This window comes from Nerophis lumbriciformis, linkage group LG29 (genome assembly GCF_033978685.3).
Source record: "Nerophis lumbriciformis linkage group LG29, RoL_Nlum_v2.1, whole genome shotgun sequence".
NCBI lineage: Eukaryota > Metazoa > Chordata > Actinopteri > Syngnathiformes > Syngnathidae > Nerophis > Nerophis lumbriciformis.
Genome location: NC_084576.2, coordinates 15,500,001 through 15,517,100, shown reverse-complemented (window position 1 = coordinate 15,517,100; position 17,100 = coordinate 15,500,001). Strand labels below are relative to the sequence as shown.

General features: G+C 40.1%; 1 protein-coding gene across 4 annotated transcripts in view; it reads left to right on the top strand.

Moving 5' to 3' along the window:
- Nucleotides 1-6,300, top strand: part of LOC133572171 (lactadherin-like) — a 59,547-nt gene extending 53,247 nt beyond the window's left edge. For 2 of the 4 annotated variants that reach the window (XM_061924941.2, XM_061924939.2), the window contains 3 exons: nucleotides 755-939; nucleotides 1,010-1,165; nucleotides 4,671-6,300. In XM_061924941.2, coding sequence (XP_061780925.2) covers nucleotides 755-939; nucleotides 1,010-1,165; nucleotides 4,671-4,814 — 485 coding nt within the window. In that variant the 3' untranslated portion in view covers nucleotides 4,815-6,300. Of the gene's footprint in view, nucleotides 1-736; nucleotides 940-1,009; nucleotides 1,166-4,670 lie in introns of all 4 variants that reach the window. The other 2 variants (XM_061924940.2, XM_061924938.2) reach the window with 1 other exon arrangement.
- The last annotated feature ends 10,800 nt before the right edge of the window (nucleotides 6,301-17,100 follow it).

Genomic DNA, 17,100 nt, shown 5'->3' with positions numbered 1-17,100 from the left:
TTCAAAGTGTAAAATACGATCCCCCCTTATTTTGAAAATAGAGCGCATACTATATGTTGTTTGTGCATGACTTCCTGTCCAATACTAGCAGATTTTAGCTGATTTGAACGGATTTGTTGCGGCGTCCGGCAAAAATAGAAGCTCTGCGCTGGAATGCTGAATGGCAGCGGCATGTCTGTGACGTTTTGCGGCCGATGGAAATTGCCACATTGATTTGAATAAAAAACGGAAAGAGTGCGCCGGCGCGCGTGTGCCAGTCCGTGACCGATCTGCATTCAGTGCAAATCTGGAGTGAGACAGGTTTGGACAAACATAGCTCATTAGCATTAAAGCGACAGACACACAAAACATGTTCCCAGTAAGGTTTACTTACTAAAAGCACTTTTAAGCTGTCCAAATTCTAGCAGCAATGCTATATTGTGGACAACAAACACTATTTATTAAAGATTGGTGGACAAATATTATAGTATGGGACCTTTTTAATGCATCTTTTTTAGACCTGCTACAGCATTACACTGCCTGCTACAATAGTTTTTTTGATGACTTGCCAAGCATGTTGCAAGCTTCACATCTGCTCCTCTCATGCTCCATATCATCATCATCATTTATGCTGCTTCACATCACTGGCTGGCCTGCGCGGCTTCTAGTTCTTCCCCTGTCTATCATCCTGTTTTTTTTCTCTCTCTCCATCTTTCCTCTTCTCCGTCTCTTCTTTTGCCTGCTTTCACGTTCACAGTGTACTCAAACGCTTCAGGTTGCTCGGAGCCGATGGGCATGAAGTCCCGGCTGGTGGCCGACCACCAGATCAAGGCTTCCAGCACCTTCCGCACGTGGAACATTGACGCGTTCACCTGGCACCCCCACTACGCCCGGCTGGACAAGCAGGGCAAAACCAACGCCTGGACCGCCGCCGGCAGCAACAAATCAGAGTGGCTGCAGGTAGGAGGAGAGAATGTGGCCTTCCTGCTGAGGCTGCTGGGCTTTTAAAGGGAAGACTTTGTGTGCTCAGGTGGACCTGGAGTCTCCCAAGAAGATCACCGGAATCATCACGCAGGGAGCCAAAGACTTCGGCAACGTCCAGTTTGTCTCAGCGTTCAAAGTGGCTCACAGCAATGACGGGCAGTCCTGGACAGTACTGAAGGACGAGACGGCAAAGACGGACAAGGTGAAGTGAAGTGAAGTATATTTATATAGCGCTTTTTCTCAAGTGACTCAAAGCGCTTTACATAGTGAAACCCAATATCTAAGTTACATTTAAACCAGTGTGGGTGGCACTGGGAGCAGGTGGGTAAAGTGTCTTGCCCAAGGACACAACGGCAGTGACTAGGATGGCGGAAGCGGGGATCGAACCTGCAACCCTCAAGTTGATGGCACGGCCGCTCTACCAACCGAGCTATACCGTCAGTTTTTTTACCTACAGTCCGGCCCACTACAGTTCACTGCGTTACTCTTTGGAATGGTGCTTTAGGGTTCTCAACTGTTATTTTAGATATGAGTTTTTGCTCCTCAACCGTGTGTTGACGTGTGCTGTAGTATCGTCAACTTTTATCAGTATTGCCTGCGTGTTTTTGTGGTTATAATTCATAAAACAAGTAAATTGAAAGGAAGTGCCAATTACCTTTAACGTTTCAGCATAGGACTGACGGTCCTTTCATTAGGCAGTAAACTTCCCCTGTTTTTAGAACTACAAATTTTGCCCAAAAGGAGGGAAATTAATTGTAATCTCGATTTTGGCTTCTCGTGGTCAAAATAATTGGAAAAAACGATAAATGCAAATTCCTGAGCCTGTAACGGTGAAATGGACAAGTGAGCGTATGAGTGAAAAAAAGACCACGTCTACTAGATGTTCGCCATGTTTTCTACTTTTTGTTGACACAGCGCTAGTATGCCTAATTAATAATCCTTAAATGCAACAAAAAAGTAAGACATCCGCGACAAAGTCAGAGAATTGACTAATAAAATGGAATCCGATTTTAAATGAAGAATACCAGGGAAATTCCCATAAAGGTGAGTGAAATGCTGTCGTTGTGAGGACAAGGAACATTTGTTTGACAAAATAATGTGTCTGGTACTGCTCATTCATCCCCGAAACACTCAACCACCCTGTCCTGAACCAAACAATGTGAAGACGGCTACTTGACACAGCGACTAAACTACAAAGCTAATGCTAGCAAAAGTTGAGTTGTTGTGAACGACATCATGGATGTAAGAACAATGTACAAACAGGACAGTAGTCGCAAATTGAGAACCGCTCTTTTTATTATTTTTAAAAACATCTTCAAGTTGCCTGCGCTCGTCGAACTCAGAACAGCACACTTACCCCTTCACAATAACAGTGCTGTGCGTAACATCTGGTCTGACTGTGCTGACAAAATAAAGGTCACAAAGTACCTCACACACACAATGTACAGTACTTAAAGCACTTATTGATAGATTTACAAAATCGTGTTTTGACCTAAAATACTGGTCAAAATTGTCCAAAGATGTATTGTACCAATAAATGTAAAGATTTGCTAATTTTTTAACAAACTTTCGTACAAAAAGCTCACACTATATGGGGTTAAAATAAGTGTAAAACCTAAAAAAGGCAATTAAAAAATTAATCGGAAATATGTTTTTTTTCATGTTGCTATTGTTTTGAATTATTCGTTGTTACTATTATTATTTTTTTACTTGTTTAAGATAGGCTTCAGTGTCCCCCGCGACCCTGAAAGGGACAAGTGGTAGAAAACAGATGGATGGATGGATTTGTTATTTTTTGTTCTTTTAAATTATATTCAACGTTGATATTTGGTGGTACAATAAATACTGTTTTCAAATTAATAAATAATTGTGTTATTAATCATTATTTCAATACAACTTGAAATAATTGTGATTATTATTTTTGCCATAAACATCCAGCCCTACTTTGTGGACACCCCTATCGTAGTCACTATGCCATCTGTAGCTTGTCGTCTAGTGACCCATAATTCTCTGACAAAACGCTTCATGCTGTTTTCCAGAGAATCGACTCGGTGAGCAGCCATGACACTTGTCAACTATTGAAACAACACTTGAAGAGAAAGACAGTATTATTTAGAACTGTAACTAATCAATAATAATACGTCCCCACCTTTTTTTGCAAATGTTGATTTGAAAGCGGAGAAGATGTTCTTAGGGTGGACTGTGTGCGCCCCATGAACGAGTCGTACAGTATATAAACAAGAAATAATGTCCAACAAGCCCACCAAACCTGAGTTATTTTTTTCAGAGGGTTTGGAGGAAGCGTCAGTTGAGAGAGCGTATGCTTAAAGGGGAACATTATCACCAGACCTATGTAAGCGTCAATATATACCTTGATGTTGCAGAAAAAAGACCATATATTTTTTAACCGATTTCCGAACTCTAAATGGGTGAAATTTGGCGAATTAAACGCCTTTCTAATATTCGCTCTCGGAGCGATGACGTCTCAACGTGACGTCACATCGGGAAGCAATCCGCCATTTTCTCACTTTCGTCGGTGTGTTGTCGGAGGGTGTAACAACACGAACAGGGACAGATTCAAGTTGCACCAGTGGCCCAAAGATGCGAAAGTGGCAAGAAATTGGACGAAATTTGTTCAAAATACGAGGCTGTGGGGAAAGCCGACGAAATGGTCAGTCGTTTGTTCCGCACACTTTACCGACGAAAGCTATGCTACGACAGAGATGGCAAGAATGTGTGGATATCCTGCGACACTCAAAGCAGATGCTGACATCAACTCCAAAACTGGACAGATCAGCTTTCAGGAAAAGAGAGCGAATGAGGGTATGTCTACAGAATATATTAATTGATGAAAACTTTATTCATTACTCGCGGTTTTACGTAAATTATTATACATAAACTGTGTTTATCAATAATTTAGCTTAAAAACTTTTTTTTTTTTTCAATCATTCGAGTACATTCGGGTAGTCTTGTGTAATGCAGTATTTTGTGTCTATTTAGGTATGGTTAACCTGAGTGCTGAAATCGTGGAAAAATATATGTTCTTAGTGCGCCTGAAATGGGCTGTCTGCACTCTGAAAGTGCATGTTGTTGCCAAATGTATTTCATATGCTGTAAACCTAGTTCATAGTTGTTAGTTTCCTTTAATGCCAAACAAACACATACCAATCGTTGGTTAGAAGGCGATCGCCGAATTCGTCCTCGCTTTCTCCCGTCGCTGGCTGTCGTGTCGTTTTCGCTTGCATACGGTTCAAACCGATATGGCTCAATAGCTTCAGTTTCTTCTTCAATTTCGTTTTCGCTACCTGCCTCCACACTACAACCATCCGTTTCAATACATGCGTAATCTGTTGAATTGCTTAAGCCGCTGAAATCCGAGTCTGAATCCGAGCTAATGTCGCTAACCCTTGCTGTTCTATCCGCTATGTTTGTTTGTATTGGCATCACTGTGTGACGTCACAGGAAAATGGACGGGTGTATATAACGATGGTTAAAATCAGGCCCTTTGAAGGTTTTTTTAGGGATATTGCGTGATGGCTAAAATTTTGAAAAAAACTTCGAAAAATAAAATTAGCCACTAGGAACTGATTTTTAATGGTTTTAACCCTTCTGAAATTGTGATAATGTTCCCCTTTAAAACTGATTCTACTGTACAAAACAAAAATGCTGTTCTGTTTAAATGTGATGTACCTTTTTACTTTGTCCAGATCTTCTCCGGCAACAGCGACAACAACGTGCACAAGAAGAACCTATTTGAACCGCCGTTCTACGCCCGATACGTGCGCATCCTGCCGTGGGAGTGGCATGAGCGCATCACCCTGCGGATGGAGCTCCTGGGCTGTGACGAGTAACAGACATGTCTTTGCTCTACCTCCATCAAACTACGCCAAGTTCCTCCACTTCTTTTTCCCTCCCACCTCCTCCTGTACTGCCTGGCTCTGAGCCCTAGAGGGCAGCAAACACCGTCAATCGCAGAGAGGAGGGAGGTTCAACACAAAGCCCACATGTCTGCTGTCTCATCCAGCTGATTATTAACCACTTCATCATGAGACCACCCAATAGTAGCTGTCTGGACTTAGAGACCCCCAGCTGGTGATGTATATACAAGTTTTTACTCTTCTTCTTCTACACTTTTGTTTGGGTGGATATTTGTTTACCTGCATCATAACCTTTTTTTGGAGCTTGCAGATTGTTAGTGTGTGGGGGTGGTGTATCAAGCTGTCAAAGCTGGGGCCAAACTTGAGTGAGGTTTTCTGAATTATTGTAAAACAAATAAATAAATAAAAAATATATATATTAAAAAAGATGATTTAAAAAATAAATTGTTAAAAAAAAAATATATATATATATATATATATATATTATTTAGCTGATGCTGCCAAAGAAGACAGTCTTATACTTGAGCTGATTGGTGCTTTTGTTAGTTTAGTGGCTGACCGACATTATTGCTGTTGTGAGTTGATTTGTCTCATCTGTGTAGGGCGACGGCGTTCAAAAGCAGTCACTGACAAAAGTATTCGAGCAGCTGAAACAGTTCACGTGAATAATTTCTTCACCACTTTGTTGCCATTTTTTATGTTTGTGGGTGTCGTGCGTATGTAGCAGTTGTGCACTCACTCTCTCGGCTGCGTCGTGTTTCTCCCTATTCTTCGAACTCCAAGTCCAAGTATGAGAGTAGAGCGTGCTGACTCCCGAGCTAAAAGCCCGGACTATAAATTCGATAGCCAGCACTGCTTTTGAAGTTGTCAGGGAGTGAGGTTTACTAACGAACACATGGCCCAGCCACACTCGCAGGCCTCCGTTACACGTACGGGAACAACATGGAGGTAAACAAAGAGTTTAGATTAAGATAATTATTCACGCTGTCCTCCACTGGCGAGCGAGCATGACTCCCTGCTGAGAATAACTAGGAAAGCAGATCAAATCCTGAACCACACCCCCCTCCTCCCCGTCGCACTTTCCTCCGTCACCTCGCCTTTTCCGCCCCATGAATTATGAATTATGGGCTTGTGCAATATTATGCCACGTTTGCTTTGGATAACGATGCGAATTAATTCGGCGCGCAGACCAGATGGCGTAAAAAATGCATGAAGGGGGACTGTCGTCAATGTCAAACACTGAACGACGCGGCAGGTGCGTCCACGTATATCATAAATATAAATATATCATGTAAATATCTTTTTTCCCCCCCTCTTCTTCTTTCAACTTGGTATTGATGTCTATCTTTGTCCTCTTTCCTGCTATATGGATCATTTGGACTGGATCCCAGTCGTGTGTTTCGAGGCAAATTCTTTGTATTGTTCAAACAATTAAATGAAAATAAATGTTTAAAATGTGTTTCCGAGGGGCTCTTTTTTTGTTGTTTATTTCTCAGGCCAAACTGAGCTGTTTTCCATTTGAAAAGATACAAGATCAAAAAGGCCAGAAAGCACTGAGGGCCGTTTTGGCTGCTTAGTGTTTAACCAACACCCGCATCCCCGCCCCACACCTCCCCCAGGGGCCAAATTTGCCTTTCCATCATTGCACAGTCCTGAAGGTATCTTCTCAGCCTCATTAGGACGTGAAGCTCACACATTGGTAAGTATGTAAATTAGGGATGTAACGATGGAGAAAAATACATATCACGAACGCTGTACCTGCATGTGCATAAAAACTGGCTCACAACTGCAAATCGGTTCTCATCATTCACTTAAAAGAGCCGTTCTGAAGACTTGATTCATTCACAAACATCACATCAATCACTCTTTCTCAGAGAGCACAGCCTGTAGGTTCAGTGTGCACAATTGCATTGGCGATGTGTTTATACAAGTTCAGCTTATGGCATGTTGTTTTTTAACTGGGATATAAGTTAATTTAGTGTTTTTCAACCACTGTGCCGATACAGTCTGGTGTGCCGTGGGAGATTATGTAGTTTCACCTATTTGGGTTAAAAATATTTTTTGCAAACTAGTAATTATAATCCGCAAATAATGTGCTGTCTAGAGCACAGCAGAGTAACCGTGTCATACTTTTCCATATCAGTAGGTGGCAGCCGGGAGCTAATTGCTTTGTAGATGTCAGGAACACGTCGCGTGAGATGACGATGGTTTGTCGTGATCACAATATGCAGACGACAGCGGGAGGCAGCGTGCAGGTAAAAAGGTGTCTAATGCTTAAACCAAAAATAAACAAAAGGCGAGTGCCCCTAAGAAAAGGCATCAAAGCTTAGGGATGGCTATGCAGAACAAAACTAAAACTGAATTGGCTACAAAGTAAACAAAAACAGAATGCTGGACGACAGCAAAGACTTACAGCGTGTGGAGCAGAGACGGCGTCCACAAAGTACATCCGTACATGACATGACAACAATGTCCACACAAAGAAGGATAGCAACAACTGAAATAGTCTTGATTGCTAAAACAAAGCACGGTGCGGGGAATAGTGCTCAAAGGAAGACATGAGACTGCAACAGGAAAATACCAACAAAACAGGAAAAGCCACCAAAATAGGAGCGCAAGACACTACACACAGGAAAACACCAAAAAACTCAAAAAGTCGCGGCTTGATGTGACAGGTCGTGACCGTACTTTGAGACAAGTTTAGTGATGCATGGTTGGTTATGGTTTAAATTCATATCCAACAATTGCGACGACGAGTTTTTACTGTCAATATCGAGTTACATTTTTTAATGATCTCTGCTGGTGGTGTGCCTTCGTATTTTTTCAATGAAAAAAAATGTGCCTTGGCTCAAAAAAGGTTGAAAAACACTGCATTAATGTGTCTTGTATTCATGTTAGCATGTCGGTCCCTGCGTTATTAAAAGTGCAGCTATTAACCACAGTTTTCCATAAATTAAATACTAACCATAATGGTGTAATACTAACCGTCAGAAATGTTAACGCAGTTACGAATAATACCAATTATTGTTACATCCCTTATGTAAATACATTCACGTTTGAACTATGACCTGAATTCAGTTATCTTGTACTTGTTAGCAGACTACATCCTGGTTGGTGGAGGAGAACGAACAAACAAGCGCTGGCTCTTCTGCTGTTGCAACAAACGGTGAACGTAACTTCATGTATTTGCCTTTTTTTTTTTTTTTGTAATCAGCTCAAGGAATATCCTTGACAAAGAAATCCGTAAAAGGTCCTTTTGTGTCCCATAATAGTTTGTGTTCAACCTCACGTGGGGGGTAGCACTTTGATCGTCTGCTTTTTAACCTCAGCCCACCTTTTTATTGACTATTTATTACCCAGCAGCCTCCTGCGGGGCAGATTAACTGTTAAGGACCCATGTGACTTTAGAACGCCAATCCCACGCTCCCACACTGCATACAGAAAATGTAAGGACCCGGGAAAGCACCTGTGTATAGACCGTCTCGGTCTACTGTATATCTTTGCTTCTCGATGATTTCGACTAGAAATAGAATCAGTTGTCTATAAAATTGTTATAAGTGCACCTCTGCATAAAGTTGTATCCTTAACATTGAAAAAAAGAAAGGAATACAGATCAACTTACAACAAACAACTCTATAGACAATATGTTTTAATCTGTAACAGAAAAGGTTTAAAGTGCATCAGTTTGACTTAAACTTAAGTTATTTAAACTACATCCATCCATTTTCTACCGCTTGTCCCTTTTCGGGGACGCAGTATAACCTTTTTCAAACTGTTTGATACTGATACTGAAAAATAACATTCAATGAACTCAATAAATAATGATTTAAATTGATCAGCAACATTAACTCAGGAGTACAATATATTAAAACACTTTAACCTACAAAACAAATATGAATAAAACTATTTGTACAATTTGTATTTATTTTTTTATCAAAGTGAGGAAGTCAGAATTAATGACTACAGTGAGCACGTTTTGTAGAGCACCGTTTTTCGAAGCGGGGTTTTAAGCATGATACCGATAAGTGAGACGCGTGATGTGAAAGGGGTCATAGCGCCCTCTACTGGATACTTAAGACAATAAATATACCGTATTTTTCAGAGTAAAAGTCGCACCGGAGTATAAGTCACACCTGCCGAAAATGCATAATAAAGAAGGAAACAAACATGTATAAGTCGCACTGGAGTATAAGTCGCATTTTTTGGGGAAATATATTTGATAAAACCCAACACCAAGAATAGACATTTGAAAGGCAATTTAAAATAAATAAAGAATAGTGAACAACAGGCTGAATAAGTGTACGTTATATGAGGCATAAATAACCAACTGAGAACGTGCCTGGTATGTTAACGTAACATATATGGTAAGAGTCATTCAAATAACTATAACATATAGAACATGCTATACGTTTACCAAACAATCTGTCACTCCTGATCGCTAAATCCCATGAAATCTTGTACGCCTAGTCTCTTACGTGAATGAGCTAAATAATATTATTTGATATTTTACGGTAATGTGTTAATAATCTCACACCTAAGTCGCTCCTGAGTATAAGTCGCACCCCCGGCCAAACTATGGAAAAAAACTGCGACTTATAGTCCGAAAAATACGGTAGATGTGACGTTCGCGAACCAATAGTCTTTTGAACGGCTCTTTTAAATGAACGATGAAAACCGACTCCCTGTTGTGAGTTGTTCGTTTGGGAGCTGTTTTCTATGCACATGCAAATTTTGTGTCAGCAATACAAAAGTCCTGGGTTCGATCCTGGGCTTGGGATCTTTCTGTGTGGAGTTTGCATGTTCTCCCCGTGACTGCGTGGGTTCCCTCCGGGTATCAATCAATCAATCAATCATTGTTTATTTATATAGCCCTAAATCACAAGTGTCTCAAAGGGCTGCACAAGCCACAATGACATCCTCGGTACAGAGCCCACATAAGGGCAAGGAAAAACTCACCCCAGTGGGTACTCCGACTTCCTCCCACCTCCAAAGACATGCACCTGGGGATAGGTTGATTGGCAACACTAAAAAAAAAATTGGCCCTAGTGTGTGAATGTGAGTGTGAATGTTGTCTGTCTATCTGTGTTGGCCCTGTGATGAGGTGGCGACTTCAGAATCAGCTTTATTGTCATTACGCAAGGTAACGAGATTGAGGCCATTCCATACAGTGCGATGTGTGCATGCTAGAAAAACAATGTGCAAATATATAAAAATATAAAAAATGTAGAAGTGCAATGAATATGATGTGAAATGAATATATACATGAAAAAAACTTGTCCAGGGTGTACCCCGCCTTCCGCCCGAATGCAGCTGAGATAGGCTCCAGCACCCCCCGCGACCCCAAAAGGGACACGCGGTAGAAAATGGATGGATGGATGGATAATTACTTGCAAAAATATATATGTGTGTGTAAATGTGTGTATATGTATGCAAGTGTAAATGTGCGTGTGTGTATATATGTATGTATGTATGTATGTATGTATGTATGTACCGTATTTTTCGGAGTATAAGTCGCACCTGCCGAAAATGCATAATAAAAAAGGAAAAAAACATATAAGTCGCACTGTTCGCGTATCGGTCACGTGACCAAAACAGCTCATGATCGGTCACGTGACTTTCTAAAAGCGGTACGCGCAACGACACAGGGTTTCGCTCTATGATGCATCGGTGTTGCCGGACCCATCACTACTACAGGTAAAAGCCAGTAAATTAGAATATTTTGAAAAACTTGATTTATTTCAGTAATTGCATTCAAAAGGTGTAACTTGTACATTATATTTATTCATTGCACACAGACTGATGCATTCAAATGTTTATTTCATTTAATTTTGATGATTTGAAGTGGCAACAAATGAAAATCCAAAATTCCGTGTGTCACAAAATTAGAATATTACTTAAGGCTAATACAAAAAAGGGATTTTTAGAAATGTTGGCCAACTGAAAAGTATGAAAATGAAAAATATGAGCATGTACAATACTCAATACTTGGTTGGAGCTCCTTTTGCCTCAATTACTGCGTTAATGCGGCGTGGCATGGAGTCGATGAGTTTCTGGCACTGCTCAGGTGTTATGAGCGCCCAGGTTGCTCTGATAGTGGCCTTCAACTCTTCTGCGTTTTTGGGTCTGGCATTCTACATCTTCCTTTTCACAATACCCCACAGATTTTCTATGGGGCTAAGGTCAGGGGAGTTGGCGGGCCAATTTAGAACAGAAATACCATGGTCCGTAAACCAGGCACGGGTAGATTTTGCGCTGTGTGCAGGCGCCAAGTCCTGTTGGAACTTGAAATCTCCATCTCCATAGAGCAGGTCAGCAGCAGGAAGCATGAAGTGCTCTAAAACTTGCTGGTAGACGGCTGCGTTGACCCTGGATCTCAGGAAACAGAGTGGACCGACACCAGCAGATGACATGGCACCCCAAACCATCATTGATGGTTTGGTTTGCATTTCCTTTGGAAATCGAGGTCCCAGAGTCTGGAGGAAGACAGGAGAGGCACAGGATCCACGTTGCCTGAAGTCTAGTGTAAAGTTTCCACCATCAGTGATGGTTTGGGGTGCCATGTCATCTGCTGGTGTCGGTCCACTCTGTTTCCTGAGATCCAGGGTCAACGCAGCCGTCTACCAGCAAGTTTTAGAGCACTTCATGCTTCCTGCTGCTGACCTGCTCTATGGAGATGGAGATTTCAAGTTCCAACAGGACTTGGCGCCTGCACACAGCGCAAAATCTACCCGTGCCTGGTTTACGGACCATGGTATTTCTGTTCTAAATTGGCCCGCCAACTCCCCTGACCTTAGCCCCATAGAAAATCTGTGGGGTATTGTGAAAAGGAAGATGCAGAATGCCAGACCCAAAAACGCAGAAGAGTTGAAGGCCACTATCAGAGCAACCTGGGCTCTCATAACACCTGAGCAGTGCCAGAAACTCATCGACTCCATGCCACGCCGCATTAACGCAGTAATTGAGGCAAAAGGAGCTCCAACCAAGTATTGAGTATTGTACATGCTCATATTTTTCATTTTCATACTTTTCAGTTGGCCAACATTTCTAAAAATCCCTTTTTTGTATTAGCCTTAAGTAATATTCTAATTTTGTGACACACGGAATTTTGGATTTTCATTTGTTGCCACTTCAAATCATCAAAATTAAATGAAATAAACATTTGAATGCATCAGTCTGTGTGCAATGAATAAATATAATGTACAAGTTACACCTTTTGAATGCAATTACTGAAATAAATCAAGTTTTTCAAAATATTCTAATTTACTGGCTTTTACCTGTATCTACCTATAACACCTGTAAAAATGAAGCAATGCTACCACGCTAGCAAGCGTTAGGTCGCCGGCTATGAGCCACCAAGCTGCTAACTGTCGCCAAAAGGCACCATTTAAGTTTTTTTCCCCATGGCATCCTGGATCAAGGCTTTCAGCAGCTTTTGGACGTTTGAGGTAGAAACGTAGGAAGCGCCATCATTATGAAAAGTAGCCGGCGAGTATTTTGATTCCGTCCGTCCGTCCGTCCGTCCGTCCGTCCGTCCGTCCGTTCTTCTTCTTCTTCTTCTTCTTCTTCTTCTTCTTCTTCTTCTTCTTCTTCTTCTTCTTCTTCTTCTTCTTCTTCTTCTTCTTCTTCTTCTTCTTCTTCTTCTTCTTCTTCTTCTTCTTCTTCTTCTTCTTCTTCTTCTTCTTCTTCTTCTTCTTCTTCTTCTTCTTCTTCTTCTTCTCCTCCTCCTCCTCCTCCTCCTCCTCCTCCTCCTCCTCCTCCTCCTCCTCCTCCTCCTCCTCCTCCTCCTCCTCCTCCTCCTCCTCCACCACCACCACCACGTGAATTAAGTGCTAGTGCATAGTAGGCTACCGCCACCTACTGCACCTGAGGTGTAACTACAAGCAACATTCACAGACAGTCCCATTGCTTTTATGAGCGGTCGACCGAGTCAAAAGCCGAAAAATCCATTTGTGGCGGACGTAATTCTTTCGTGGCGGGCCGCCACAAATAAATGAATGTGTGGGGAAACACTGATATGTATATAGATACGTGTGTGTCTGAATGTGTATATACAGTGTGTGTGTGTATATAAATGTATATATGTGTTTACATGTAAAAATGTGTGTATGTGTAAATTTGTATGTGTATGTATAGAGCAGGGGTCGGGAACGTTTTTGGCTGAGAGAGCCAGGAAAGCCAAATATTTTAAAATGTATTTCCGTGAGAGCCATGTAATATTTTTTTTTTTTAAACTGAATACAACTAAATGCGTGCATTTTTCAGTAAGACCAACATTTTTAGAGTATAATAATTAAGTCTCTTATTCTTTTTAATAACATTGTTATTCTCAAGGTAACCAACAATAAATAAAATACTTCTTACCACTAATGCGACTTCTGGTGCTGCATGGTTTTGCTGATGGCTTTGTCGTCGTTATTTTTAACACTGTGATTACCAGCGGGATTATTCATTACTTATCGTGTTAAGCAATGTCAGCAAAGATTTATCTGAGAGCCAGATGCAGTCATCAAAAGAGCCACATCTGGCTCTAGAGCCATAGGTTCCCTACCCCTGGTATAGAGCAACATTAGATCCATTTTTAGCTGACTTTTGCTAGCTTTTATTTACCATTTAGAATGCATACAAAAATAATTACATGTGTTCTTGTCTTACATATGTATTGTGAATGATAAAGTTTTTTTTTTTTTAAGTGCAGTTCCCCTTTAAGAAAAAGTCAAATTATTGTTGCAATAGTACAAAAATGTAAATAAATGTTAATCAAATCACAAGTGTCTCAAAGGGCTGCACAAGCCACAACGACATCCTCGGTTCAGATCCCACATCTGAATTTTACTGAATTTCACTGTAGGGATTAGAATTAGAGTGGTAGAACATACATCTCACTATACTTTTCCTCATGTCGTGCATGATTCCTTTCTAAGAAATGATTTTTTGTCAGCGTCGTCTTAAAAGAACTCTTCAAAGACTGGGACGATCGCATTCCACGAATGCTGAGACTCCAGTTGACGTGCGAGCTATGCATAGTGTGTGATCCAAAGTAAATCCCCGTGGTGGACGTTTGAATGAGGTGGCAGCAGCTCCTCTTCCTGCAGCAGGAAGCTGGACGCACGCTCTGATGATGAGCGAATCATCCTGCAAAAGTCAGCAGCTACTTGGCGCGCTGGCCTCCCTGGAGATGGGAGAAGAAGGAAAAAAATATATATAACAGTTTCTGCTCTCATCAGCCCAAAGCTGCTCGTTATGTGACAGCTGATGAAAAGCACTTAAATCCATAATGGCTGGCTTTCTATTTTTGGATCACTGCTGCCTTTGTGACTAACAAAAGATGAGAAAATTGCAGTGATTACTGATCATTTTACTGCTGGACTCTTCCTCTCATCTGCACACACACACAACTTCAGAGAAGTGTGTTAATGACTGTGTGTTGGCACATTGTGACACACACACACACCTTCGGAAAAGTGTGTTAATGACAGTGTGTGTTGGCACATTGTGACATATACACACACACACACACACACACACACGGACAGCGTCCTCGTCTCTTCTTCCCTGTTGAGCTCCCATGTGACTTGTCCCTTCTTACCCAAATTACAACCTTCACCTCAGCCCTCATCTCCTGGGGGTGGGGGGGGGTGCAGAGGGGTCATTGGTATTTGGGGCCCCAGGCGGCAAGCTTTCATGTGAGGCCCTGGGAAGACTGTGCAAGATAACGACACACACACACACACACACACACACTTAAATGCTCACACGGTCATTGTCTGTGTGCTGAAAGACAACACAAGCAAGAATTGAGCACATAACAAAACGCTCACCTGTGTGCAATTGGTTTTCATTCTCACGCCCATTCTCATTCCAATCTTGTAGTCCTCATAATTATTGTCTCATGTCCATTCTCAATTGTTCAATTGTTCATTCTCATGCCCATTCGCATTCACTCCTGATTCTATTGTCCTTCCAATATTTTAATCCTCGTAATTATTGTCTCATATCCATTTTCAAATCACTATTGTCTGATATCTATTCTCATTTTAAAACACACATGGATGTGTCGTTTTTTCATTCTCATGCTCATTCTCATTCCAATCTTTTAATCCTCATAATTATTGTCTGATATTCATTTTCATATAATTATTGTTTCACATTAGTGTGTCACTGTTTTTAATCCCTTATTCTCATACCCATTCTCATTCCAATCTTTTATTATTCGTAATTATTGTCTCATATGCATTTTCATATCATTATTGACTGATTTCTATTCTCATTTTAAAACCCACATCGGTTTTGTACATGGATGTGTTGTTTGTCATTTTGTATTCTCATGCTCATTCTCATTCCAGTCTTTTAATCCCCCTAATTATTGTCTATATTCATTTTCATATAATTATTGTCTCACATTAGTGGGTCATTGTTTTTAATTCCTTATTCTCATACTCATTCTCATTCCAATCTTTTATTCCAAGTAATTATTGTCTCATATGCATTTTCATATCATTATCGACTGTTATTTATTCTCTTAAAACACACACCGGTTTTGTACATGGATGTGTCGTTTTTAATTTTTCATGCTCATTCTCATTCCAATCTTTTAATCCTCATAACTATTGTCTGATATTCATTTTCATATAATTATTGTCTCACATTAGTGTCATTGTTTTTAATCCTTTATTCTCATGCCCATTCTCATTCCAATCTTTTATTCCTCGTAATTATTGTCACACATGCATTTTCATATCATAGACTGATGTCTATTCTCATTTTAAAACACACATCAGTTTTGTACATGGATGTGTCGTTTTTCATTTTTTAATTGTCATGCTCATTCCAATCTTTTAATCCCCCTAATTATTGTCTGATATTAATTTTCATATAATTATTGTCTCACATTAGTGTGTCATTGTTTTTAATTCCTTATTCTCATACCCATTCTCATTCCAATCTTTTATTCCTCATATTTATTGTCTCATATCCATTCTCGCTTGATTTGTCTCATATGCATTGTCATTTTAAAACACACCTGTGTTGTACATTGTGTCATTACTTTTAATTGTCTCATGCCCATTCTCATTCACTCCTGATTCTAGTCTCATTCCAATATTCTAATCCTCATAGTAATTGTCTGATTGTAATTTTTGAATAATGATTGTCTCATATCCATTCTCATTTTGAAACACACACCTGTGTTGCACACTAGTGTCATTGTTTAAACTATTCATTCTCATGCCTATTCTCATTCACTCCTGATTCTATTCTCATTCCAATCTTTTAATTATCATAATCATTGTCTCATATACAGTATCACATTCCAAAGTATTCTCACTCTTCTCATCATACATTCTTATTTCCGTGTCTCATCCTTGTTTTCATTGAATGTTCTCAGTGCCATATATTCATTCTTCTCATTCCCGTTGTCTAAAGTCACGATCATTTGTTCTTATACTCCATTTTAAGTCTCATTCTGTTCTCATTACGATAATGCCGTTGTCCGTCTGTGTTCTCGTAATCCTTATTCTTGCTCTCATACATTTTTATTTTGATAGTAAATCTCAAAGAATTATGATATTCATTTGGATTCCCGTTCTTTTTCTCATTCTTGTATTCATTCTCATTGTCGTAGCCACCCAATTCATTGTTATTCTTATCATTGTTTTCAATCTCATTCAAATCATTTGCATACCTATTGCAATTCTCATGCATTTATTCTCATATTCATTCTCATTCTGCCGATTTCAAATTATTCTCATATTCATTCACCTGTTATGTTTATTTTTTGTTGTCATCTTCTGTTCTAATTTTGGTTCTCGTTCTGATTAATAATTCCATGATCTGTATTTTTGAAATCCCTCATCCATTCTCATATTAATTTGTATCATAATTATAATGGTAATTATAATTCCTATTAATCTATGTTTTATCCATTACAATATTGTTATTCTCATGCTTGTTTTCAAAATGTACAATCATTCATTCTCATACTCATTGTAATTTCCATTGATTCTCATTCTGTTCCATCTACCCATCCATCCATTCATTTTGTACTGCTTGTCCCTCTCGGGGGGGATTGGGGGATGCTGGAGCCTATCCCAGGGTACACCCTGGACAAGACGCCTAATTTAAATTCTCATTGTCAAAGCCATTATATCCATTGTTATTTTAATCCTTGCTCTCAATCTCATTCAAATAATTTCCATGTGTATTTTAACTGTCATGCATTTATTATCATATCCATTCTTGTTCCGTGGGTTCCGACTTATCT